This window comes from Carlito syrichta, unplaced genomic scaffold (genome assembly GCF_000164805.1).
Source record: "Carlito syrichta isolate Samal-C Ts95f unplaced genomic scaffold, Tarsius_syrichta-2.0.1 Scaffold302457, whole genome shotgun sequence".
NCBI lineage: Eukaryota > Metazoa > Chordata > Mammalia > Primates > Tarsiidae > Carlito > Carlito syrichta.
Genome location: NW_007246553.1, coordinates 338871 through 366186, shown reverse-complemented (window position 1 = coordinate 366186; position 27316 = coordinate 338871). Strand labels below are relative to the sequence as shown.

Genomic DNA, 27316 nt, shown 5'->3' with positions numbered 1-27316 from the left:
AACTTTGCAAAAATGGTGTTTCGGAAATGAGTATCAGATAAATAAATCAGAGAAATATGAATTGGTATTTTCCTATTAATAACAGCATAAAAAGTTATTTCCAGAGTACTTTTGTTTTGTCACGTGTATTTTTGTTTTATCATATACAAAAGCAAAGATTTGATTATGTATTTACTTATCAAATGGAACAAAGCTATATGAATCTATAAAAATCAGTCAACATTATGACACAAAAAAAATTCCTTTAGGTATAAACTATGAATATTGATTTACATGAAACATTATGAACAGGCTAGTAACTATGAAATAAGTCAGAAAATAACATTGGAAATATATTGAGATTCAGAAACTCTCAGATATGCTTCATAGAACTGGTTTTGCAAAATTACCATATTTAGTGTCCAGTAAAAAGTACAGCTCTTCTTACCTGAACTAGCTCAAACAACAGATAAGCTATTCTCTGCTAGAGTGGTAAAAAAAAGTATAAAAACTGAACTTATCTGTGTCCATCTTGATCAATTATAATGCTCACGGGATGCAAATAGTTTCACACCATGTTCAAAAAGTAACTATGATATCCATACAAAAATACATTTCCAAAATAATCGGTGTCATAGATTCTAGCTGACCGAAGTAATGTTGCTAAACACAGCAAAGAATACCTTGAACCTAAATATACATACTCTAAAATAACACTTTCATCATTACTTAAATCTCATAAATAAATCACATAGGAACCACAAATAAATTTTACAATTAACTCCTCCAAATACATTGATATTTCTTACAAAGTACATTTGTATCTTTTTCTCAAATAAGGTTATTAAATAATGGTAAAAATGCCTAATAATTACATAGTACTTCCTATCTTGCAAAGGTCATATTCACTGGTCTGCTTCTCACAAAAACTTGATATTACCTCCATTATTTCCTAAACCACAGAGCACATAAAGGACAGAGCGGCGTGAAACCCAAGTCTTTTAACTTTAAATTCAATGCTCTTTTCATTGACCCACTATTAGATAGTTTTCCATTCTCTAAAATCTCATATTACTTTATGTCATCCTTTCTTAGGATACTTTTCACCTCATTTATGTGCAGCTTCTATAATATAAATTCCTTCACTGGAATATAATAGGAACTCGTTAATGAATTTCCCCATTTACTGACCTCTCCTAGGCAACAGGTATATGAGGAAATGAATAGGATAATCTTATTTCATGGACAATTCACCTGTACAAAATGCAAAAGAATCAAAACTGTCTACAACTCCTTAAGCTCCTGTTTTCCACTGCTTGAGGAGCTCGACATTATACAATGAAAGCTCATTAGAACAAAAATAAGCAGTAAAAAACCTAAGGCATTTATTGAAAACACGTGCTCTCATCTTTAATGTAGACATCTGAAAAATTTCAATGACAGAAGGAAACCAAATAAAACCTTCAAATATGAACTTGGAACATCTTATTTTAGCACATACTATACTGTTCATTTTAGCCATTAAAGACAAAATGGCAATATGAAAAACAAGTGTAACTTGCAAGTTGACCCTTTCCTTTTGGTTTCTAACAATGCTAATTTAAATTCCTATACTTACGTGTTAAACTAGTTGTTATGATAAGCTAGATATTTCAGGCTTATTTAATGCATGACATATTTCAAAAACAGTAACTTTTAGAGCTTAGAAAACAGAATAATACATTCATATAAATTGTATTTAACTAGTGTATACTTTACCTACAATCTTTCTTTCTACAATTCTCATACCATTCTATAAATATTGTCAATAGGGTCACAAAATGCAATGGGTAGATGATCTATAACCATAACCTAAAGGTACAAACAAATTTTAAAAGATATCCAAGAAAATAAAGAGTGACATACTATTGGAAACAGTATAGCTTCTAAAACAGGATATTAGATATATGAAAGTAGAAAAATATGATTATCAAGCTGAGGTCTGACACTATGCAAAATTAACAAATAGTGTGAAAATTATGATAGCAAATATATTTTAAAGAATTTACTCATTTTAGCCCTTCTGAATGGCATCTATTTTCATCTAGCTTTACTTACTAGATGCAAATGTACTAAGTACCATTGAATCAAATACTTTTAAATGATTAATTTTATGGTATATGAATGTTACTTCAAAAATATATATTCATATGTACATTGAGAAAGGACCCAAATAACCACAATTTTTTACAAAAAATTGTATTTATTCTTACATGTGTAAACTTCAATCACCTTCAAAGTACTCTTTGTTTGATGCAATACACTTATGGAGATGCTTTCTCCAGTGCTCAAAACAGTTTTCGAATTCTTCAATTTTGATGCTTTTTAGAGTTCCTGCAGTTTTTTGTTTCACCTCTTCCACATTGGCAAAATGTTCCTCTTAGAGGCCTTTCTTCATCCAGGGAAACAAAAAAGTCACTCGGGGCATGATGAGATGAATAGGGAGAGTAGGGCACAGAGGTCATGCTGGTTTTGGTCAAAAACTGATGAACACTCAGGGCGGTATGGGCAGGTGCATGGACATTATGGACAAACCAATCACCAGTTTGCCACAACTCAGACGTTTCTTTTGCAAATCATGATGCAACCTTCTCAATACTTTCAGATAAAAACTTTCGTTGACCTTTTGATCCAGAGGAACAAATTCCTGTGTATTACAAGGGGCCTGCCCTCCAAAAAATTAATTCTGGATTTTTTGGGGGACGCCCCTCACATATACCTATAGCCTACAGTCCTCCAAGATTATCCAAATCTTTCTGATAGGTATTACACTAGTTCCTAGACAGAAACTGAAATCCTGTGAACACCAATATAGAAAATGTATGCCACTTGAAATGATGGGAGTGGACAACTACATATATATTAATCAAAAACATTAACAATTTCTCAGCAAGTAAAATTGAAAATTTGAAATTGCCCTTCATCTTTTTATGCTCAATAAAGAAGATGGAACAGATACAGAAAGTAGTTTAGCAATACTTAAATTACAAAAAACAAATTAGCATTAGAAAAAGCAATGTGAATAGATTATTTTTTAAATTCTTCATCAGTTTCTATTTATTATTTGTCAATGCCAATAAGCAACACCTTATATATAAAAATTTTAAAAAACTTTAATCTTTAATGAGATAGAAAACCAACTAAACAACTGTCCCATTCATTAAGAAATTCCATTAACACTATTCAATAAAATATTTTTTAAAAATCTCACATGGTACCATTTTGAAAGTAATTTCAAGGTCCAATTTCAAAAGTATATATTTAATAATTTAGGTTCTCCATAAAAATAATGTACAATAATCACATTACTTTTATTTTTAATTTAAAATGGCTTTAATGTTCAAATTTAACTTAATATATTTTAAACAGTTATCATTTAAATTTAATTTAAATTTGTAAAAACTATTTTTATTCTAAAATGTTTGTAAATACATATTCCTTTAATAGAATTTAATGTTACCAAACTGTGAAGTACTATATTTAAGAAAAAAACTTAAGTGCTAAACTTCAAGTGTTACAGGCATTCATCACAAACCATTCATCATTTTAATACACAAGGAACTACATGAAAATATACATATAAACTAAACTGGGAACGTACATCAACAAATTGTATGATAAAATGTCTCCTGTGTCCATCAGAATATACAGAAAGGACATATTCACCAGGTTTCCCATGACTTTCTCGCACCAAGAAGTCTCCTTGCTGTTTTAACAGTTCTTGTGCTTCTATTCTAGGAATTGCACCATGGTACCAGTCTTGTTCTGCCAGGGGCTTCTCACTGGTGGAGATCATGTCTGAAAGCTTAAACAAATATTTTTTTAAAAAATCTAAATTAGAGAAAACAGTGATTTTTTTCTAGTAAAATTCATAGCAACTATAAATACTTCTCACACGTTTCTCCTAGATTTAGAGTCTATAATAATCAGTAATCTATCACAGAAAAAAGAACAGAGTACCTTATATTCTCACTCATAAGTGGACCCTGAACATTTACCATAATACCATAAGAAAGGGATTGGCAGTAGTGGAATACTGCTGGGGTGGAGTTGGGGACTCAATAAGGGTACCTAATCTCAAACAAGGTAAACTGGGGACCAAAGGGAGGCCCAAACTTTGCCTGTACAATGTTCACTTGTATACCTAATCCTGAATTAAACCCCATATCTAAAATAAAATATAAAAAAAGAAAACAAAAGTTATATAATGAATCTAAAAGTTTCATTATATTTAAATAAATGTCTCTTGGAATACTGGTGCACAAATACATATTGCTTCATTACTTTGTTTTTCTATCATGCATAGGTACACAAAATACTAGCATTTAGAGTTATATTTACCATATCATAAAATAAATCCGTACATTAAAATTTATCAACCAGAGTAACTATGAAGAAAAATGGGTATTTTCAAAGAAATTCACCACAAAACCTCCCTTTATTTAAATTAAAAGCTGAGTTATTTCTTTTTTTATGTAATTAACTCTTGATCAGATAGGCTGTGGCCTGTGTCATATGTTCCAGGAGCACTATCTCAGAGTTTATCTGATGCTGCCTTGCTGTTGCACCTTCCAGTCCTGATCCTCACTCCCCTAGCCTCTTTAACCATTACTTCTGCCACATGGCTGTGTCCTGCTTCTATACAGCAATTGCAGATACAGCAATGGAGAAACAGCATCATTAAAACTACAAACATGCAATTACAAGCATATGTCTCATGGTTACACACCATGAGCATAGCAGAAAATAAATTATCTGTTATTTTAGGAGGCCAAATGCTGATCAATACCAAATTGTAGAGGTAATTCAGAGGTATCTATATTTCCTTAAAATGTGTTAACTGATGGTAGATGGAATTACTTGTTTTCTGGTTACAAGGAGAAAATGCTGTTATTGTGCTTAATGATACATAGGAACTAAACTGTTTCAAATAGAAACAATACCTTATGGGTAAGGTACAATAATTTGCACTAACTCTTAAGGTTCTCAGATAAAATATGTGCAATGGCTCATGAGAAAGTAATTTATAAACGGGGAGTATCAGAATTAATAAAACATAAATAGCAAATATTCACATATGAGGTTTTTATAGACTGCTATTTTGAATGCTATGTAGGCCCAAAGTATTCTATCTTCATAGTAATAACATAGTACTCATTGTTTTATACCACTGAAAAAGCTCAAAAATGATCAAAGTTCTATTTGATACGATCCAAAACCCATTTTAGTGGTTAAAAAAAAAAGTCTTGAAAAGTTCCAAATAGACCTCAAAGAAGAGCCCACATTTTGATTTTACTACTTCCACTTATGAAATTTTAAAATGTTTAAATATATCCATGCTTTGACTATACATGGAAATTTTTGTAAACTAAATAAGCCTTTTCTTTTAGTACTAATTATGACAATATTTTATTTTTAAAATTAATGTGTATCCAAAATGGGTTTAAAGAACAAATTATCTAAAGAATCAGTCACAATTATTCAAGGTAAAAGAATATTATTGCCTTTAAAAACAAATGCATAGGCTGGGTGCAATGGCTCATGTCTGTTAATACCAGCACTTTGGGAGACTGGGCCCAGGAGTTCGAGACCAGCCTGGGCAACATAGCAAGACATCATCTCTACATAGTAAAAAAATTAATCAGGTGTGGTTTCATGCACCTGTAGTCCCAGCTACTCAGGAGACTGAGGAGGAAGGATCGCCTAAGCCCAGGAGACTGAAGCTATGGTGAGCTGTGATTGTGCCACTGCACTCCAGCTTGGGCAACAGAATGAGAACCTAACTCAAAAAAAAAAAAAAAAAAAAAAAAATCCAAATGTATAATGCATGCAAAATTAACTTTTTATGTGTACTGATACTAATAGCTTATAATTCTTGAAAAAAGTTAATCAAAATAATCAAATATTCTCTAAAATTGTATCAGTGTATCTAATTACATTAAACCCTAAAATTTTTTCTATAATAAAAATATTTCCAATATTATCAATGATAAAAGTTCTTATTTTTTCAAAAGTTCTTAATGAATATAAAAATTCAATGTAGCATGTTTGCAAAGGACTTGTTTTTATCTTTTTCGATTAAAAAAAGTCTTCAAAGTAAAAAAAAGCATAACAAGCAAGGATGCCCTAGGCTTGATTTCTTGTCCTATGCAACCCATCCTTCCAAATTTGCATTTATTTAGAACCAGGAGAATTCAGGGCCTGGAGAATTCATTAAGGTGAAAAGTGTTTAAGCTCAGCTAAGCCAACTGAAAATTCATTTAAGCATTTAAAGATGAGGAATGTGTTGGGGGGGAATTATCCTGAGAAAATACCTGAGTTTTATTTCATTTTGTATTTTTTTTAAAGTAAACAGGAAAGAACTTATAATGTCATCTCAGATATTACACTCCAATTCCACAGGCTTGTTAGTTTCTTCTGGGAAGGAAGGGAAGCTCAGAGGTCTATTATTCTCCATCCCCTAGACAATACTGTCATGAAATGTAAGCTAAATTTACTGTCCATGTATGTGTGGTTACATGCATATGCACACACATATACAGGGAAAAGTCATACAAATTCCATGAGGGGTACATCAGGTCTTTCAAAGACTTCTCTGAAAGAATTAGAAGGAATATTTTTATCAGTATAAATTCAATGAAATTCCAATACAATTTTGCAAGCTTTATAGCAATAGAATGTAGGATATATCAGCTACAAAATCCAGCATCCCAAGATCCCATCATAATGACATCACAAATGAAAGAGAGTTGGGTCTTTTTTGTTTTGTTTTGTTTTAATCTCAAATATCCCATTCTTCTAAGTCTCAGTGGGGAAAAATTCTTTTCTCTGATAAATTATCTGAGATTGTTGTCAAGGATATGGGAGTAGGAAGGGAAGCCTCCTTTTTTAAAGTTACAGTTAATCGAACACAGTTAATAAGTTACATTTAATAAGACAAGTTTTCCTGACTGACTGGGCAACTATTTAGTTATTTGCAACTATTTAGTTATTTTCCACAGATCTTGTTCCTAAAGAATATTCTAACAAAAATATACTAGGATTCATTACATAAAAAGATTAGTTTAAATGAAGAAGCAACAAGGAAGCAGTACTAGAAAATGAAAATATGTTTTTCTTGGGGAAAGAAAAAGAGGTCATGCTTTCTCCTTACCCTAATTCAGGCTAATTCTCAAGTATGTAATAATAATTTGTATACCTTTATTCAGACATTTGAGTAGCAAGATGAGTTTCTCTTTGAGAGGAAAAAAAAAGTTAAAAACAGCCTTGTTTGGATTCTATTAAAATTAAGCATCCAAATAAACCATTTTTTAAAAGACCAGAATGAAACAACATGGAAAATATCTAAGAAAACCTCATAGTGACCTTGAACAAACTAAGTAAAATTTCAATACGAACTTTTTCTAAATTCTGAATTTTTAATAGCCATAAAAATAATATTCAATTCTCTTTTCTATTTTTTTCATTTTATTTTAAATTCGTGGGGTACAAGTCAGGATTGCATCCGTAAGTGTTTAGGTACAGGTGAAGTTTTTGGTTTCCTACTGGAGCTCACTTCACCTGAATTAGGATCAAGCACCCTTATTGATGTTATGGACCCTCCCCATTCCCTGGAATTGTCCCATCCCGTGTAATATTATGATAGATGTTCAGGGTTCACTTATGAACGAGAATGTGTGGTACTCAGTTCTTTGTTTCTGTGATAGATCACTGAGTATGATAAACTCCAAATCCATCCAAGTTGCTGCAAAGTCCATAATTTTGTCCTTTTTTATGATTGTGTAATATTATACCATGTGTATGTACAGCAATTTTTTAATCCAGTCCAGTTTTGATGGATGGCATGGTGGCTCCATGTTTTTGCTATTGTGAATAGTGCTTTAATAAACATACATGCACAGGTATCTTTTTTTGTAGAATAATTTGAGTTCCTCTGGGCATATTCTCTATAATTCTCTTTTCTATTTTTATATGAATCTAGTTATTAATCTAATAGTCTAACTTAATAAATTATTCCAAATCTACCAGCAAGATTAACTACAAAATTTAAAACGATTTTCAAAAATTCCTCGAGACCCATTTAATTTTAAAGTTATGTATCACTGGGAAATTTTAGGAGACGATGAGGAATCAAATGCCATACAATTAAAAGTAGGAGAATCACCAAATGATTGCAAAAGATGGGAAATACTGGTCTAACAAGTTGGAATGTACCTGGTGGTAATAAAAATCATTTTCAGTAAAATAAAATGTAATCCTAGGTATGAAAGTATATTTTATAGCACTTCAAGTTTAATAGTTGAACCAACGTGTTTTTTAAATTTATATAGATTTATTACATGTGAATAAAAAATTAAAACATAAGAAATAATGTTCTTCCCTACTCTTTATTGTTAAATTTCTAAATAGTTATAATTAGAATCTATAAGACGAGTTAATTCTTTTAAAAAATGAAAAATAAAATATATTCTGGATATTTGATCCTTAGGATAATTTCTGCTTTGACTAGACAACAGGATAAAAATTATTTAGAATAGTGTTTATGTCTTTGGCACTAAAGGACTACCTATAATTCTACAAATTCTAGTTTTTGGCAATAAAGTCAAGTTGGTAATATTTTCAAGTACTGATATCATTAACCAAAACAAAGATACTTTATGTGATATTTACTTTCCACAACGAAACCATTTCTTAATTAACTTTTTTTTATACTATAGTACTTAGAACTTTGATTTGGTCTTTAGCTAATAATACAACTGTTCTCAGAATTGCATGCTAATCCAGATTAGCATTCATATGCCATTCTTTCTAAAACTTGTATTAAACAGAGATAGACAACAAAGCCAAACTCAAATATTAACTTTCTTTTGCAACTTCCCATTTCCTGGATTGCCTTTTTGTGCACTTTCTTGGATCTCTGATAAACGACACTCTTTAGCAAAATAGATATTATACACACACACACACACACACACACACACACACACACACACACACACACACAAAACCTTTCCTTTCTGTTCTAACACTTCTGCTTCCTTCAATACCTTCTGGTTTTCCTTTATTTTATCTTTATTTTTGGCTTCTTTACTTCCCTTCTTTACTTTTCTTTATTAGTACTCACATTCTTTCTCTCTTTATTATTTTTGCACATTTACTTTTTCCTATTGTGTCTATGACTCTCATTCATGTTCTCTCATCACTTCACTACATTTTTGCTCCAGTTTTATTTTTTCAATATCAAATATTTTTGTTGAGTTTATATATTTTATATATAAAAGTGTCACCATATCAATGAGAACGGATGCTCATCAATTAGCTATATTCAATGCTTATTTCCTACCATTCACTTCAACTAAAACTGTTACCAGATCACTGCAACGAGTCAGTATGCAATCATATTTCAGGAAATTTAAACATTTATCATCAAGTTGGTAAACATCATTGCCTGTGTAAAATACTGTATCAGTCTGACACTATATATTTAATTTGTTTTAAGCATTTGAGCAAACATGTAAAAGAGCAGATTTTCTCCCATACAATAAAAATTATAGAAAATAAATCCCAATAAGCCCTTCTGGAAAATTGTGTATAATAATGTAAGTGATTCAAAATTTGCAATGCATAGAATAATATTTAATTTTCTAAAACATGTCAGAAGAAACATTCCCAAACATGATAGGAAAATTCAGTATGACTATGATATAATACAAAAAAGCTTTATTTTCCCCCTGTTAATCACTTTTTATATCATATTGACTGGGCAAAAAATAACTGAAAACATTAAGAATAATAGAAGACAATGTTTAAATATATAATTTTTAATTTTATTTTAGATTCATGGGATATACATGAATATTCATTATGGGACATAATGCATAATGGTGGGGTTTGAGGTTCAACTGATACATAAAATGTATAATATTTAACCTGATTTTAATAACATGACTTATTTTTTAAAAAGTAAAAAACTGCTCTGCTACACTTGAAGAAAAATATTAGTTTATGGTATCCATGAAAAATAACTACTACCTCCTATGCCAATGGTGGAAGCCAAACACTGTAATACTAACATAACTGTTGTACAACTTAACAAAGATGAATTATAAGTTTCTAAAAACAAACAAGCAAATCTTATTTATTATGTTATATTATATAAAGGGAAGCATGTTTATTTTTCCAATATTCTTATTTTCTAAACTCTAGCACAAAGTAATTATAAAATTTTTAAAAAGCCTATCAATAGTATGATGAAAAATCATACTTAAAGGAAGGCAGAAATTGAAAAAATTTAGTAAATCTTATGTCTAAAGAACAAATCATTTGTATCAAAAATTTAATAAATCTTACATCTAAAGAACAAATCATTTGGACAAATGTTCTTGTTTCAAAGAACATTTTTCAAAGAATACTACTATTAGAGGAGCATTATTCACCCCACATATAAGTGATACAACCAGTATTCACAAGTGGCTGTAAGATGGAACAAGTAATTTGCTCAGCCACTCAGTATAGAAATTCTGTGGTAAAAAGATGGCCCTAGAGAAAAGACAGTATTCTTGACATGATTGGATCAGATCTTATTAAATATAATATGGTTTGAAAGGTTTCCAATTGAAATGGACCCTCGTGATTTCCAGTAGGTTTTCAAAATACGCGGTAATCCTAACACCACTGGCCTTGGCTTCAGAAACAGTCTCTGAGAAATAGTTCTTAATGCAAAATTATAACTTCCTGAAGACTGAAAGATGCTAGATGTGGAGCCGGTCTCAGAGCCCTGAGATACTCAACGATAGGTTATTTAACTCCTTTAGTACTCTAACAAGAAGAGCACATGCTGGGAACTGATAAAACATATTAAAAGAACATGAAATATAACATATTAAAAGAACATGAAAAAATGCTCAACAGCATTAGTCAGTAGAGAAATGTAAATAAAAACTACACTAGAATGCTTATAATTTGAAAAATGGAAAATAAAAACAATGTAGAGAAAAGGAAACATGCGTAACTTGCTGGTCAGAATGTAAAATAGTATAACCACTGTAGAAAACAGTTTGATAGTTCCCCAAAATCTTAAACAGAGAATTATCATATAACACAGAAATTCTACTTCCTGGTGTATACCTGAGAGAGCTGGAACATATATTCATGTAAACACGTGTACATGAATGTTCACAGCAGCACTATTCATAATAGCCAAAAAGTAGAAACAACCCAAATTCCATCAGTTGATTAATATAGATAAACAATATGCAGTAAACCCATACAATGGAATGTTATTCAGTTATAATAAGAAATGAACTATAGTGACATGGTGCACCATGGATGAACTTTGAAAGCACTGTAAGTGAAAGACACTCGATACAAAAGGTCACCTTGTATGATTCTATTTCTGTGAAATGTCCAGAATAGGCAAATTCATAGGGACCAAAAGTAGGTTAGTGATTGTCAGGAGTACCTGTGATTTCGAGGGAAAAAACTCCTCCAAATAAACAGAATACCTAACATCTTAGAGATTATACCTCTGTGTATCTGTTCACTGTGCATCTTACTTGGCCAGGCCACTGGTATTAGGAATAACTATTATTCTATGCACCACTGTCACAAGCCAAAGGTAAGCATCAATAATTAATTATTATATAGACTTCACTCTTATAATCAACATGTTCTTTAAAATATAAATATATAAACTTGATATAATTTTAAAATATACAGTAAACTCTTATTAAAATGTCATGTTCCACTAGAAAAAAATTTGTTTATACTATTCTTCTAATAAGGGCCCAAAGTACATAAAATGTTCCTCATAATTTTTTGTATATGGTACAGAAAGTCTGTAATACAAGTTTATTTCTCTTTGCCCTATGTCAATGTTACATGGGTTTTTACTATACACTTATATGGATACAGTATATGTACATAAAAAGTTAAATTACCCTCTTATCTTTCTATTTGTAAGTACAAATTTATACATATACATATACAGGTGCCAAAAATGTATACACATTTTAGGAGATGTTATCTAAGTATTACTTTCTGAAGTTGAATTAAATTACAGTAGCAAAGTGTAGTGTGATGTTCACTCAATCATGTTTCTGCCCTTTTTTTTTTTTTTTTACTATCCTGCTTGTTGCATGGTGATGCTAGCATTCATTTGATTAATGCCATCTTTTGAGCAAACATCATACTTAAAATGTATATACAACTTTTGGTACCGTGTGTGTGTGGTATGTGTGTGTGTGTGTGTGTGTGTGTGTGTGTGTGTGTGTATTTACTAATACATCAGAAAGAAGCTAGACAATGACCATTTTCAGTAGCACATAGAGTGAATCCTACTTACTGCTGAAGAGCCCAGTGCAGATTTTGGAGACCTAATTATTCCAGCAATTGAATGACGAATAGACTCAAATTTGGATAGCCTCTCCTTTCTTTCCTGGAGGAATTAAGAAACAAGCCTTCAGTAACAATGAACTATTCAAAATAGACACACTTACATATTTAGGTATTTACACACAGCTTATCCATTATTTCTTCCAGCTAAATAAAATGTAAACTTCGTGACATTAAGGATAACAACCAAAAGCATATAAAGACTATAGCATTTTACTTTTCTTGATAGGAATTACATAGAATTCATGTAGAGAGAAAACAAGAAATGCAAAGAAAATTCACAGAAAACCAAGTATTAAGCAACATGCATAAAAAACAAATACAAGCTATAAGGAACTAGTCTAACATAGAATATTTCAGATAACACTACAGTTGTAAGAAATTGTCAAATAAGAAAAAAATAATGGGGAAAAAAACAAGAGAAGAATCAAAAGGGACATATTTTTTAAAAGTGGATTTCACTTAAGTACATAGTAAGTTTCCCAAAGATTTGCATGATGATGGTGACAGTCATGATGATCATGATGAGGAGGAGGAGGTAACGTTAAGAAGAAGGAAGTGGTAGAACTACCCCTAAGAAAAGTCCATTCAGACTGCTATTTGCTAATGAATGTTTATTTCTGGATATTATATACCACAACTAAAGAAACTTTTTTCTAAAATTCCAAATCTTCACATCCATTTTATAAACAAAAGTGGAAGGCGTAGGAAAGAGGATAGAAAAAAAATAACAAAAATGAGAACTGGGAGGTAAGAAGGATAATAATTGCAAAGCACGTGTGAGGGTTTATAATGGCAGCACTGGTGAATTCTTTAATAATTCACTACATTTCAACTGTTAATCAGCAGCAGACAAAGGAAGAAGACATCTTACTGTCAAGTGCAATATTTCTATATGTCTCCCATCAGTAGTGATGCCCAATTTTACAAGTAGAAAACAACTAAAGCAAGTAAAAAATAACATCTTTTGTTTCCTTTCTCTCTAAGACCTAGGGTGTATCTCTGAAAGAATAAGTGTGGACATTTTTGGTCACATGCTACCTTATATACATTGCAGTTTCTAAAATTCAACTTTTACCCCTCCACTTGCCTACTCCACTTTACTTTTCATTCTAACAGTTGGAGTGATAATAGTTCTGATTATTCTACAAACATATGCATATTGATAATTTTAAATAAACTTAGAATAATCTTCTAAGAGAATAGATCATTTCAACTTCTGTTTTCAGCATCACATTACTAACTTGCTTATAATCCCATGTAAATCACTATCTATACTTCAATGTGATCACATAGAAAATGGAAAAAATAATATAAATCTTCCTCAAAGGGTACTCACAAGTAAATTACTACAAATAACTAAAAATTGACACCTTAAAAGCACATGTGTATTTAATATAGTTTACTTTTATAAAATAAATCTTTATGGTGGTACAAATGATTGTCACCTTAGGAATGTGAGCATGTATCTTACAGCTTAAATCCCAGCTGTAGCTCCAATTTTACCTCTAAATAAAAGTCACCATATCTGAACCATAAGAAGTGCTGAAGGAAAGATAGCCTTGAAGTACCAAAGTAGTATCATGATCTTTCTTTAAAGAATGTCCCTTTTAACTTGGGTGTTTTTGTTTGTTTGTTTTCCCTTTTTTAACTAAATCTATTTCTAGTGCTTGAGAAGTCTTCTGAAAAAAATTTTAAAGTCAGGTAAAAAGTACAGTCAGGATATGGAAAATGAAATAGTAGGAAGTAAAATATATATAGTTGTTTTATAATTCAATTTATAAAGAAATATATTATGATGGTGCAAAGTACACACATTGGAGAGTACTGCAGCAGCTATAGTTATTCCACTGCCAGCCCAATTTACCTTTTTCTTATTCCTTTAGTGAATATCTTTTCCCACTTCGTGTGGTTGTAGAAGTAGCAGTCTTGCTGCTGCTACCGCTGACAGAAAGATGAGATGAAAGTGCTAACTAACCTCACCTGTTTGGTAGTAAAAGCTTCGCAAGAAAGCAGCAGGCACCTCTACTGTGAACTTAGGTTTCTCTAAGTCAATGTTCTTAAAATACTAGAGCAAGTATGGTCCCAATGTGAGAGTACTATGAGACTAGAACTGAAAACTACATGGGAGGTTATGTTAAAAAGCAGAATACAGCCGGGCTCGGTATCTCAGCCTGTAATCCCATGCTTTGGGAGGCTGAGGTGAGTGGATTGCCTGAGTCCGCAGGTTCAAGACCCACCTGGTCAACTTGACAAGACCTCATCTCTACAATAAATCAAAAATTAGCCGGGCGTGGTAGCGTGGGCCTGTAGTTCCAGCTACTTGGAAGGCTGAGGCGGAAGGATCGCCAGAGCCCAGCAGGTCGAGGCTGCGGTGGACAGGAGCAGCCACTGCACTCCAGTCTGGGCAACAGACTGAGACTCCAACTCAAAAAATAAAAAAATAATAAATAATAAAAAATAAAAAGCAAAATATTCAGGGGAGAGTGTCAAGTATTAGAAAGCATTTTATTTGTATATGAAATAACATTCATTGAGATGGTAAAAGGAACTCCTCAAGCTACTCTCTGGGGATCAATCCCTAGGGGGAAAAAAGGAAACCTTTTCTCCCAAAGCTTTTGGTAATAAAAAAGAAAAGATTTTCTTAGGAAAGTAACACAAGATTACCTAATATATTAGAATTATCTAATGGATAGATCCAGGTATCAGATAAAGACTTCAAATACTGCTTCCCTTATATCAAGTTACAAAGTATAATATATTGTGTGTTTGAAGGAAAACAATTAATGAAAACACCTTTCATTTAAAGGTACTTTTTAAGATATGTTATCCTAAAAAATATATTATCAAAAATAATAATGATGAGACCTTAAGTTTTATATAGGAATAATCAAAATGCAAATAGGGTTTATAAAACATTTTAAACAGCATCAGCTCTTTTGCTGTCCAGTGTTCTACAAATAAAACATGAAATTGCCAGAGTTCCTGTCTATGTAACAATTAATGTCGGCTTTAAATTACAGTCTGCCTAATAACACATTAGACAGTGCTGAATTCACAGACAGGTTGATTTTTATGTCAAATAATTAAGTGGCTACTTTAAAAATTTAAAAAGAAAAAACTTTCTTTCAATTACCATGAATAAAGTGCCTAAGTCTGTCTGCTGTAAGCCTACTGGGGTTGGTAATGATACACTCATTTCACCCATCTTCAATAATGACAAGATAAAGAGGTGTCTCTAGATAAAGGAGACATGGAAGTTAGTTCTGGCAAAAGGATGGTCCCTCACAGTGAAGGCAGTGAGGGGAGAAGGGGGAGGTGGTGCTATAAGATAATACTTGATGTTATAAAATAATATCCCGATGAGATGTCCAGAAAAATAAATGCTGTTAAGTATAGCTATCAACTTATCTTGAAAGCAAAGTTCTAGATGCAGTAACATTTTCACATCTCATTCGAGAAAATCATTTTAAAATAAATGAGACTGTGTGTGTGAGACTGGTGTATAATAAATAAAAGATTATCTATTATCGATTTTGTAAAAACTCTCTAAGAAACAATACCTAAATTACTTGAAGTAAAATCATACCTACCAGGTTTGGGAATTACTCTTCACTAGAACTTGAAAACTGCAATAAAACAGGTTCTCAAATTACCTCCATCGCATCCACCAGAGCAAAGATATAAAGGATAAGAACTAAGGTTGTGTTTCTAGGAGTGGCTCTGACAAAACTCAAAAGCTCTACCAAGAGACTGCCTACCTAGCTGCCAAAATATATGACAAACAACTTTCACCAAAAAGTACGTAACAGTTCTCAAAGCAAAGCTCTTAAAGGAGGCACTATGGTAGGAAAAACTGGCTCTTATCAGAGGGATAAAGAGTATGAATCTGAGCAAATTACTCTGTTTCCACATCAATAAAAACAAAGGCATAGGACAGATAAAATCTTCATCAAAATTCTGTGACTACTGTCTAGTTCCCCATCACCTGCACTGCATTAATCATTAATGAAAATCCCAGCAAAGAATTTCATGGTATCAGGCTGGTAAACAGTACTTTCCCAAATAGAAGCACTTAGTCAAACTCCATCCAAGGTGCCCCCAGAACATGAACCAGTGGGAAGGGTGAACTATCATGAAAGGTGCCACTGGAACACTTTTTCTGTTAATAATGGGTCATTAAAATGAAAAACAAATATTTTTTCTCACAGACTTCCGTAAATAAATCCAATCTAATCACATTCTTGGAAGGAACAATGAAAGCAATTATTTGGCCCTGTAGGAACAGTCAGATACTTATTAAAATCAGGAGGCAATAAGAATCAAGAAAAAGATAATATTCATGCTCAAACTCCAGGCCGAGTGCCAAATATCTTTGGGTCTTCTTATGTAAAGCAGTCATAAAATTCAAAGGGATTTTGTGCCTAAGTCTGTCTGCTAAATATCTTTGGGTCTTCTTATGTAAAGCAGTCATAAAATTCAAAGGGATTTTGTGCCTAAGTCTTTGTGCCTAAGTCTGTCAGTGTGTCCTTCATAAAAGGAATGCGTTCATAAATAAACAGTAAATTAATCTATTAAAAATGTTGATCTGCTGGGGAGAATGAAAGATACACAGTTCCTATTGTCATCAGGATATAGAATCTAGGTATTAAAACAGTTTCTAAATGATTTATTTTAGCAGCTGGGTTTCTGAATGAAGACAAATCATTTTAGAAGTATTCACTGCCTAGTAACCTAGTTTGTCATACTGTCTTTTTCCTTTAATGGTTCCATATTAAGAATATTTGTTAAAAGAAAGACAGCCCCCTTGCTAAAGCAAGCATTTTCATATTCTGAAATAATGAAATTGGAAACCAAATGTACAAAAGGAACAGTTGAATGATTATCAAGATCTTGTTTTAAAATAACAATGCTAAGGAAAGCCACAGTAAAAGTAAAACAGAATACAGTTCAGTGACACCTAGATTCTAAAATGTCATAAATCATTCTTCTTGCTTTCTTGACTCTGTATCTCTTAAGACATCTCTAAGGAAAGAAGACCCAAGCAGGAGGATATAACCAGCTCTCTTCCTATTTAACATCTAAATACAACTCATGTTCCATGGTGATTTTCCCAAATGTGTGACCAAAATGGCTAAAGATATTCTTTTTTTAAAGACTTTATTTTTAGAGCAGTTTTAGATTACTAGTAACATTGGGAAGAAGGAACAGATTTTCCCATATGTCCTCTCCCCTCATATATACAGAGCCTCCCCTATTATCAACTACCCCACCAGAGTGATACAGTTGTTACAACTGATAAGCTACAAGGTCACAATATTATCACCCAGAGTCCACAGCTTACGTTATGGTTCATCCCTAGTGTTGTACACCCTTTGCGTTTGGAAGAATGCATGACAAGTATCCACCACTATAGTATCGTACAGAGTGTTTTCACTTCCCTAAACATCCTCTGGGTTCTATTCATCCATCCCACCATTGCCACCAAGATATATTTTTATAAACTATCCAGGTGTACAAGATTCACACCAACCAGCTTCCAGATGAACATCTCACTGACTCAGCAGTTTAAGTGCTGATACACTTTTCTCAATAAATAACTATGTGATTTGTTGGGGTTTTTTTGGTAACTATTATGGATTAAATTATCGAGCCATCTTATCTGAGATTCTGCTTTTAATATAATTAGGGGGCATAAAAACAAAGCAGTAAAGTTACCTACTTTCCTCAAACTAATAAATTGTGAGACAAGGAATATATTATAATGAAAGTATTATTTCTTTAGAGACCCCAAGGTCTAGTAATCAAAGCACTTCACGAACTCCAGCCACACCTACACGCCCCCATTCATGCCTCCATTAAATAAATTAGTTTGATGAGGTCAAAATCACCTCTTTGCCATTCCCTGCATATACTGCGCTCACCTTTCTCACAGCAGCTTCCATAATTCTCCTCTTCTCTGTATCTCCTATCTCCTATTTTCTCTTCTTTTCTCTTCCCTTTCTTCATAATAAATGCTCATAAGTAACAGCTATAATTATTTGATTTTACTAACATTGACAAGGACACCTGGGATTTTCCACCTTGTGCTTATGGTGAACAGTGTTGCCATGAACATCCATGCACATGTTTGAATACCCGTTTACAACTCTTGTAGGTATATATCTAGGAGGAGTGCTGAAATTCCATGCTTAACTTTCTGAAGAACAGCTAAACTGTTTTCCATAGTGACTGAACCAGTTTACAGTTCCACTAGCAATGTATGAGGGTTCCAATTTCTCCATATCCTTGCTAACATTTATTTTGTTTTTCTGATTACAGCCATCCTAGTGGGTGTGGCATGCTGTTTGTCTCCATTTTTGAAGGATAGTTTCACTGGAATTTCAAGGTTGATGCAGTTTCTTCTGTCAATACTCTGTTTTGAGAAGCTTGCTATAATTATTATCACTATTTCCCTGTTCATAATGTGTCTTTTTACCGTTGTTTCTAGATATGAGTAAATGTAATTTTTAAAAATTATACCCTGCTTATGGTTTGTTAAAATTTCACAGATCTTTGGGCTGAAATTGTTAGAAAGCACTTGCCCATTATCTCTTCAAATACATTTTCTATCCTCATCTCTCTCTCCTGTTCATTCGATACTACTCCATGACCTCAAATACTGTGTTGTATTGTTTCATTCTTTTCGTTTTGTTTCAATTTGGATACTTTCTATTAACTCATCTTCACCTCTCATTGATCTTTTCTTTTATGTGTCTGGTCTATCTACTAACAAGTCCATTAAATGAATTTCCCACATTTCTACTGAAATTCCCCATCTTTTCATGTATGTTGTCCGTCTTCTCTACTAGACTCCTAAGCATTTTTGTAATAAGTATACTAAAGAAATTGTTTCTCTCTCTCTCTCTCTCTCTCTCTCTCTCTCTGTTTCTCTGTCTCTCTTTCAGTCTGAGTCTCACTCTGTTGTTCAGGCTAAAGTGCAGTGGCATGATCATGGCTCACCCCAGCATCAGTCTCAACTTCCTTGGCTCAGGAGATCCTTACACCTCAGCCACCCGAGTAACTGTTATTACAGGCATGTGCCATCACGCCTGTCTAATTTTTTTTTTTTTCAAGAGACAAGGTCTCACTATGTTGCCCAGGATGGTCTCAAACTCCTAAGCTCAGGCAACCTTCCAGTCTCAGCCTCCCAAAGTGCTGGGATTACAGATGTGAGTCACAGAGCCCAGCTAGGACACTGCCTCTTAAATCTAACATCTGGGCCATCTCTGAGTCTATTTTCTTAGCTATGGGTCATGTTTCCTACTTTTTACTTTTCAATGTGTCATTTAATCTTTGTATGCCAGACAGTTTATATAATAGAACAGTAGATTCTGAATTTAATAATATCTACTTCAAGAAAGGAACACACCCACTCCTTTTTTTTGTCAGCTGCTGGAGTAGAAGCTGTGGTTAATAAATGGGTTTGGCCTTTGCTGTAGTTTGAGTCTGAATCAATTTCCACAGGCTTAAAATATTTTGAGATAGATCAGGAATTTTCCTTCAGCTAGAAACAGATCTGAACTCTGGTGAGATCCCAGCATTCTGCCTCTGCTTCAAAGCTGATCTACCAATTTTAGGAAATACAGGAGATCTCCCCAGCTCTAAAGCCTCTTATAGGTAGGGGTGGAGACAGGAGATTTATTTTGTTCTCACCCACTACTCTATATACCTAAGAAGACAACTTCAAGCCCTAATACCCATTCCCCCGCTTCTAGCCTTTGGAAGCCCACTGCACCATACTCTGTAAAGGCCCAGAATTAGCTTGAAAAGAATCAGCTTGGAAAGCAGTTTTTATATTTTTTTGTAGGTAAAAGCCCAGAATGCTCAGTTCTTCAGCAAGAACCACTTCTAAAGCACACACATAATACATACATACAGAGGATTTCATTTCAAATATCTGTCTCACGACTCCTCTGATCTCCTGCTGCACTCAGTAAAAACACTTGAAGAAGAAAGGTAGGTGAACAATGTCTCCTCTGTGGGCGGGGCTCCTCTGGATTCTAATCTGTCACGCCAGCCTACACACTGTCATTACAAGTTTGGTAAAAACTTTTTCAAACTCATCATCAGCTCATACAATTCCACCAAGGATGGAAGTAGTAATGAGTCTATTTTTTCCCATAAAAGGTTTGTCACTTTCTGGACTTAGGTTCATTTAGGATTCTTAATGTCCTTAGCTCTCTGATGAGTTTTTTTAAACTATTATTCTTAGCTTATTAGGTAGAAATGATGGTCTCTTGTGACTCCATATCCAAACTAAATGCAGATTTTATATGCATATTATTAAACAAATAATTTTTCAGTCATAATTTTATTTATCTTTATTTACAAACCAAGAAAATGCAAAAACACAGCTTAAAGACCCTTCAAGTATCTGTCTCACCACTAGTTTATCAAGTTATAGACTTGATTCTATCATTTTCTATAGCAGTCAGTTACCACACAGTTAAAGGTTACATTCCTCAGAAGGTTACTTTAACCTCAGAAAAGGTTAAAGGCCAGGTGTCTCAAAATTATAAATTTCTGTTATTTTGTTTTGTTTTGTTTTTTCCCTTGTTAGCTGCTTTCAGGGATTAGGGAGGATTACTTTTATCAATTTTGTATTTGCTGCAAAGGACTTCACAAGGACACTATAAAGACTACTAAGTATATATTTCAGTTTTGTAAATGTTTTAGGTTTCCAACTTTATCTAAAAAGTTTCATGAATGATTGTACTGTTTAGTATTCTCATCCTGCACATGTATCAATAATCCTCTTATCTGTTCAGAGCTCCTTTTGTTAATGCAACTGGTAATTGGAAACATTTGGAGTTTCAAGGCCTCAGTCAAGGATTTATTTATTAGAATGGAATCAGAAAGTGCAGGTACTAAAAGAAATTCCTAAGACTTAATAAAATAATAGGAAATAATAAATTTTAAACAAAGAAATGTGGTACTTATAATATTGCACTTCTATTATCAGCAAATAAAATCCAACCAGGACATGTATTTTAGAAAGAAGTCAGTCAGATTCTGAGTGCTTATGACACCCTCAGCCTCTCTCAGAATAACTGTCTCACTAGGGGACAATGGTACTGCCTGCCTGAGAATGAAGTCAATGCAACAGCAGGTAGAGCTGAGAAATGAAAATAGATTCTTGATGGCATGATTTGAACTTCTGGATATATCCAACTTAATGATGGATAAACTCTCTTTTTTCTTTTAACTAACCTGACTCGGATGACTGTTGTATAGAACTAATATAGTGGCTGTCCTGGAATATCCATTAGTAATTAAAGATTTCCAGTCAAGCAATTTCAATTGTCACAATGGTCACTAGCAAAATAATACAGCAACTTATATTTTAACATCGAAATATATTAATGTAGTTATGAAAATTCTGCATAAAATAAACACATATGGTAGTTATTCTTACTGATACCCATTAGTTTAACAGTTTCAGCACATGACATACAAAGCTGCTCAAGAAGTTTGGGAAGTCCCTAGTTTAGATAGTTACTAATAATTGTTCTACTACAAAAGGTTCAGTAGTCCCACAGATTTTAGAAATGCCCAGTTAAATAGATTTCTTTAATGTAATATGTCTCATGCATTACTACATGCATCTTTTGGAGAAAGAAATGTTATTCTGCAAAATACACTTCAGAAGGAGTTGTCACAAAGATTTCATTCTGTGGTGGTGGGAAAGGAAATGTTTTTGTCCACTCTGCATTAGTCATGGCTTTTTCTGAGACACTATTATAACATGGAATAGCTTCAAATTCAGGTTTCCCTGTTTGTGGCCACAACCTCCTATCCCATCAGTTAGCTCTCAACCAGTTCCACTGTAGTCATTTTTCAACCTCAGTGGAACTCAAAGTCTTGGAGTCTCCTAATTTCTCCCAATGAGAAATTTTTCTTCTCTTCCCTCTTTATCTAATTTAGATGATATGATATATAATTTCAATGACACTCTTGCCAACATTCTAAACTCCCTAGTTATCCTGTTTCTCAGGAGTATCCATGTGGCAAAATCCAACCCTGCATGGATTCAACCACCTGCTCTCTCTGAGCTTACACCCAAGCTACTCACCAACACTAGAGAGTGTCATATGTTTACTAACTTCACATGGGCCCTAACTATGTGGCCAATTCACTTTTTCTTCTCTCACTGTCTTTGTAAACCATTTCAAACCTTTCCTACTTTTCTTCTGTCTAAAACCACATGGATGTTTCAATATAAATTTCTTTACTTGGATATCACAAAGGCAGACAAAAGTCAACATATTTAATATTGAATTCACAATTCCCAAAGCAGGTCTTTTATTAGAGTTTCCCATTTCAATAAATGGTACTGATCATTTAATTGCACAAGTTAAACAACTGGGAATCCAAGCACATACTCACAATATAATGCAAATTCCAAGAAGGCCAGGGAACTTATTAGTTTTTAAATTCAAATTATTTAAGCATTAAGGTAAATGCTATATATTAATGATGATTTTAAGCAAGAAAGGGGCTATTAGATACCATTTGAAGTAAATAAAAAGGATTACATTTACTTGATCCATTGGTTTGTGCTAAGAAACCTCATTGGACACTTAAGAAAGAAACAAAATTAATGTACTCAAATTTAACCGAAGTCATTCCAATTGCAGGTAACATTTTAAACCCAATTGATTTTAGGAATGCAGTTATCCTTATATAAATATTGGGAGATTCTCAAACACAATAAGAGAATAATATCCTGAGAGTTAAAAGATTTTTTCCTTTGCATTTTTCAAAAAAATTCATATTTCCAATTATTTTGATTTGAAAACTAGCTATTTTTGCTTATAAATATTTCAAACTATTGACACAAAGAACATTTAATTTATTAAAAACAGGTTAAACAAAGACTTAATATGCATTTAGAAATAAAGATGTATTATTAAATCAGATTTTCTCAATTAAAGAATTTAATGAATATCACATCAAGGACTTAATTTTTAGCAATATAAATGTAAGTTAGAAATCTCAGGACCAGGTATCTAATTCTGTGTACTAATCTGCTTAAGTTAATAAAACACCTTTTGTGAATATTGAGTATCTTCATAACTTCATTAATGATTTCATCAATAGGCAATAAGGATGATTAAATCAATAAGAAATTGACAACATACTAAGCCTCTGGCCTAGAGCAGCCAATGTGTAACTCCAAATAGCAGACTTGTAAGCAGGAAGATCTTTTTGATTAGGCATCATCATCCAAGCCACAATTTTTCACCTAAAAATTACAAATGGGTACTCACCAAATAGCTATCTCACATATTTAACAAAATTATTAAAGGTATACTATGGTCATTATCATTTAAAACTGCAGGTTTTATATTAAGCAGAATAATTTCTCTTGAAGAAAAAGTTTAAAGATTGAGAATTTGAACATCGCCTAAGTCTCTTTGCCTCCACAGAATTCCCCAGGGATTTTCCAAATAGCCATGGCTAGAACTCTGTGAATCCTAGAAATACTAAGTGATTTTCTAAAAGTAATGTAGTCAAGCAGCTAAAATTTAAATTCAGCTTTGATACCAAATTTTTGCTCTTAATCATTGTGCTATTTTGCTTGCACAAATAGTCATTACCAGACCCTGACCTCTTATTTACTGGGGACTCTCCCCCAAACCACTCAAAAAGAAATAGTGTTTGAAGTTTAGTTAACAAATGTCCACTTAATTGCTCCAACGATACAACACACAAAGGACTTCCTGTCACAATACAGAGTAGATACTTAATTCAGAATTAAGGTTCTAGTCTTGGAATTGACTAACTCAGAGGCGGACCATAATCAATGTATCTCAGCTTCTGGCAGAACAACATTATTTTATAGAATCTTTCAATCCTGAAATGTTATGAATAGATTAGATACTCAAAAAATAATCAAATAAAAAGGCAGAAGAACCAGCTCCTCTCCAAGTTAAGGAGATTACTTATAATCAAAGCTTCCATACTTGAGAACTTTCCTGATGATTAAATAAAAGCAAAAAGCAAACTGTAGTGGGCGGGATGATGGTCCTCCTAAAAGATATGCACACCAAGGACCTGGGAATGTGACCCTATTTGGATGCAATTTTGTGGATGCAATTAAGTTAAGAATCTCAAGATGAGATTATCCAGGATTAGCCAGGCAGACTCTAACTCTAATAACAAGTTTCCTCAGAAGACTTACACAGACAAGAAGGCAATGTGCAGCAAGAGACAGAAATTGGAATGAGGTGCCTAGAAGTCAAGGAATGCCAAGGATCTCCAGCAGTCACCAGAAGGTAGGAGAAAGGCATGAGTGATTCTCACACAGAGCCTCCAGAAGGAACCAATCCTGCCAACACTTTGATTTTGGACTTAGGGCCTCCAGAACTGTGAAAAAAGAAAATTCCTGTTGTTTTAAGCCACCAAATCGTGACAATTCATTATGGCAGTCCCAGACAACTAATACACAGCTGACAAAGAATCACTGTACATTTACCTTGTAATCATCAGCTACCCTAAATGTCCAAAAGAAGAAAATAACCCTAATAAGAAATTTGTTAATCAAGACAACTCGTCAAGAATTGCATTATTCTCATAAATTCTAAGCAATAAAATTAAAATGTGCATATATGTATTTTTAAATCTTTCATTTCCCATTCAGTTTTTAGAACTTTATCTCTGACTAAAGCAACACCTTGCCCCAATCCATTGTCAGAAATATAGCTAAAGTACCAAAGATTGTTTTTCTCAACAGGAGTTATGATAATTCCAGGAAATTGTACAGCAACATTTACAGCTCAGCAGTAGCAAGTTCACCGTATCTTCTCCCTCTGGCTTTTTGCTTGCCTATAGTGCAGTAGCTGGAAAACTGGCTAACTTTTTTATGTTTTACTAGCAACTATTTTCACAGTAATTAAAACATGTGGTTTAAAGTTTCTTCTCAGATTTTGAGGTCCAATATTGTTTCTGATAATAAGGTGTCAGCAAAGAAAGAAATTTTAAAAGCAACAAACTCCCAAAACAGAAAAGATGGTCAATATATATTTATGCAGACAGAGACTTACTAAAAAAGTTAACATTAAAAATAACCATAAAAATTACTGGGCCATAATTTTTATTCTATCACTTTTTTTCCACAGAGCAGTCATATAATGAAACTGCTTTAAGAAACCTTTTATGTTAAGCATTTTCTACTTCAATCTTTTCACTTCATAACAGATGAGAAAATGGAGGTCGGAAGAGGGAAATGGTTTGCCCCAAGAAACATAAGATAACAAAGCTAACTCCTCACTTACTCCCCTTTCTACTACATCTTATCGCCTAGGTTAAATCTAGAAAACCAACCAAATCTTGGGCCTCAGTCACTCATTCCAAAATTTAACATATGGCGGAATGGAGGTGCTCTGCTTCTTATATTTGAAATAATTACTACATCAAATTGATAACATTATATGGTTCACTTACACAAATGATGCACTATTTTTAGTACCGCAACTCAAGAATATAATAAAAACAGAATAGACCAGTGAATCAAAAATGAGTAGGAGACTGAGGGACGTTGCTAATATAAAGATACACACACACACACACACACACACAAACACACACGCACGCACACACACACATGGGGCGGGGAGAGGGGAGAGAGAGAGAGAATGGTGAAAGAAGTTAGACATGACCATGAATGAAAACTATGAAATATTAATGACAGATTAAATGCTCATGGCTGTTTTTTCATTAAAGATAAAACACTATAGCCGGGCATGGCAGGGTGCACCTGTAGTTCTGGCTACTTGGAAGGCTGAGGTGGAAGAATCGCTGGAGGTCGACACTGAGGTGGCCGTGAGTATGCCACTGCACTCCAGCCTGGGTGACAGTGAGACTCCAACTCAAACAAAACAAAACAAAGCACTGTAACACAAAATTCAGCCAGGCATGGTGGCATGCATCTATAGTCCCAGTCACTCAAGAGGCTGAGGCAGAAGAATCACCTAAGCCTGGGAGGTCAAGGCTGTAGTGAGCTGTGATAATGTCACTACACTTCGGCCTGGGTAACAGAGTGATACTCTTGACTCAAAAAACAAAAATTAGGAAGAAAAAAAAAAAAACACTAAGAGACAAGGCCTTTGAATATAAGAACACAGCAAAGTTTGGATTCACATTTCAGAAATTCTTCATTCAATTACTTATAAATTAATTAAATCTCAAAGTAGTTCAGTGAGATACCAAATGATTTTTTTAAGTATTGTCAAATACATGAAAAAACTGAGAGTAGCATCACCATTCCTAAAATGTTAAAGGCTATGTCAAAAACAATAGTTATAATATAACATGTAAGGCTCTGATGAAAAAAGAATATTGGCCTGCTTAGAAAATGGCTCTAACACTGAGAGTAGTGAATATTTATTGAGCACTATGTGCCAAGCACCATTCCCCAGTTTAATCTTCTACAACATTATATAGCAGGTCCTGTTATTATCCTCATTTTACAGATTAGAAAGCAAAGGTTTATAGTGATTAAATAACTTTTTCAAGGACAAATTACAACTCTTACTCAGAATACCAATTCTCACAATCAAGCCTATAATATAATTTAAATCTAATCATTTTTCTTCCCTATATTGATGGAGCAGCAACAAAATTATTTATATAACCAAACTGTTAATATCTGAAACATTTTAAAAATAAGCTTCACTGCTTAAGAATCATACATGAATTTTTTTTAAGTATCCATAAATTGTCTTGAAGATGTAAAGGTACAAGAAAATCAGATAGCTAATTAGATATCTTAAAAGTTGAGTAGAGAGCCGGGCTCGGTGGCTGAGCCTGTAATCCCGCGCCTTTGGGAGGCTGAGGTGAGTGGATTGCCTGAGCCCGCGGG

At 33.2% G+C, this 27316-nt stretch overlaps 1 protein-coding gene across 3 annotated transcripts in view; it reads right to left on the bottom strand.

Moving 5' to 3' along the window:
• FER (FER tyrosine kinase) overlaps nt 1-27316 on the bottom strand; it is a 414242-nt gene that overhangs the window by 226595 nt on the left and 160331 nt on the right. For all 3 annotated transcript variants that reach the window (XM_008056755.2, XM_008056756.2, XM_021711703.1), the window contains 2 exons: nt 12362-12454; nt 3620-3823 (listed from right to left, as the gene is read on the bottom strand). In XM_008056755.2, coding sequence (XP_008054946.1) covers nt 3620-3823; nt 12362-12454 — 297 coding nt within the window. The remainder of the gene's footprint in view (nt 1-3619; nt 3824-12361; nt 12455-27316) is intronic.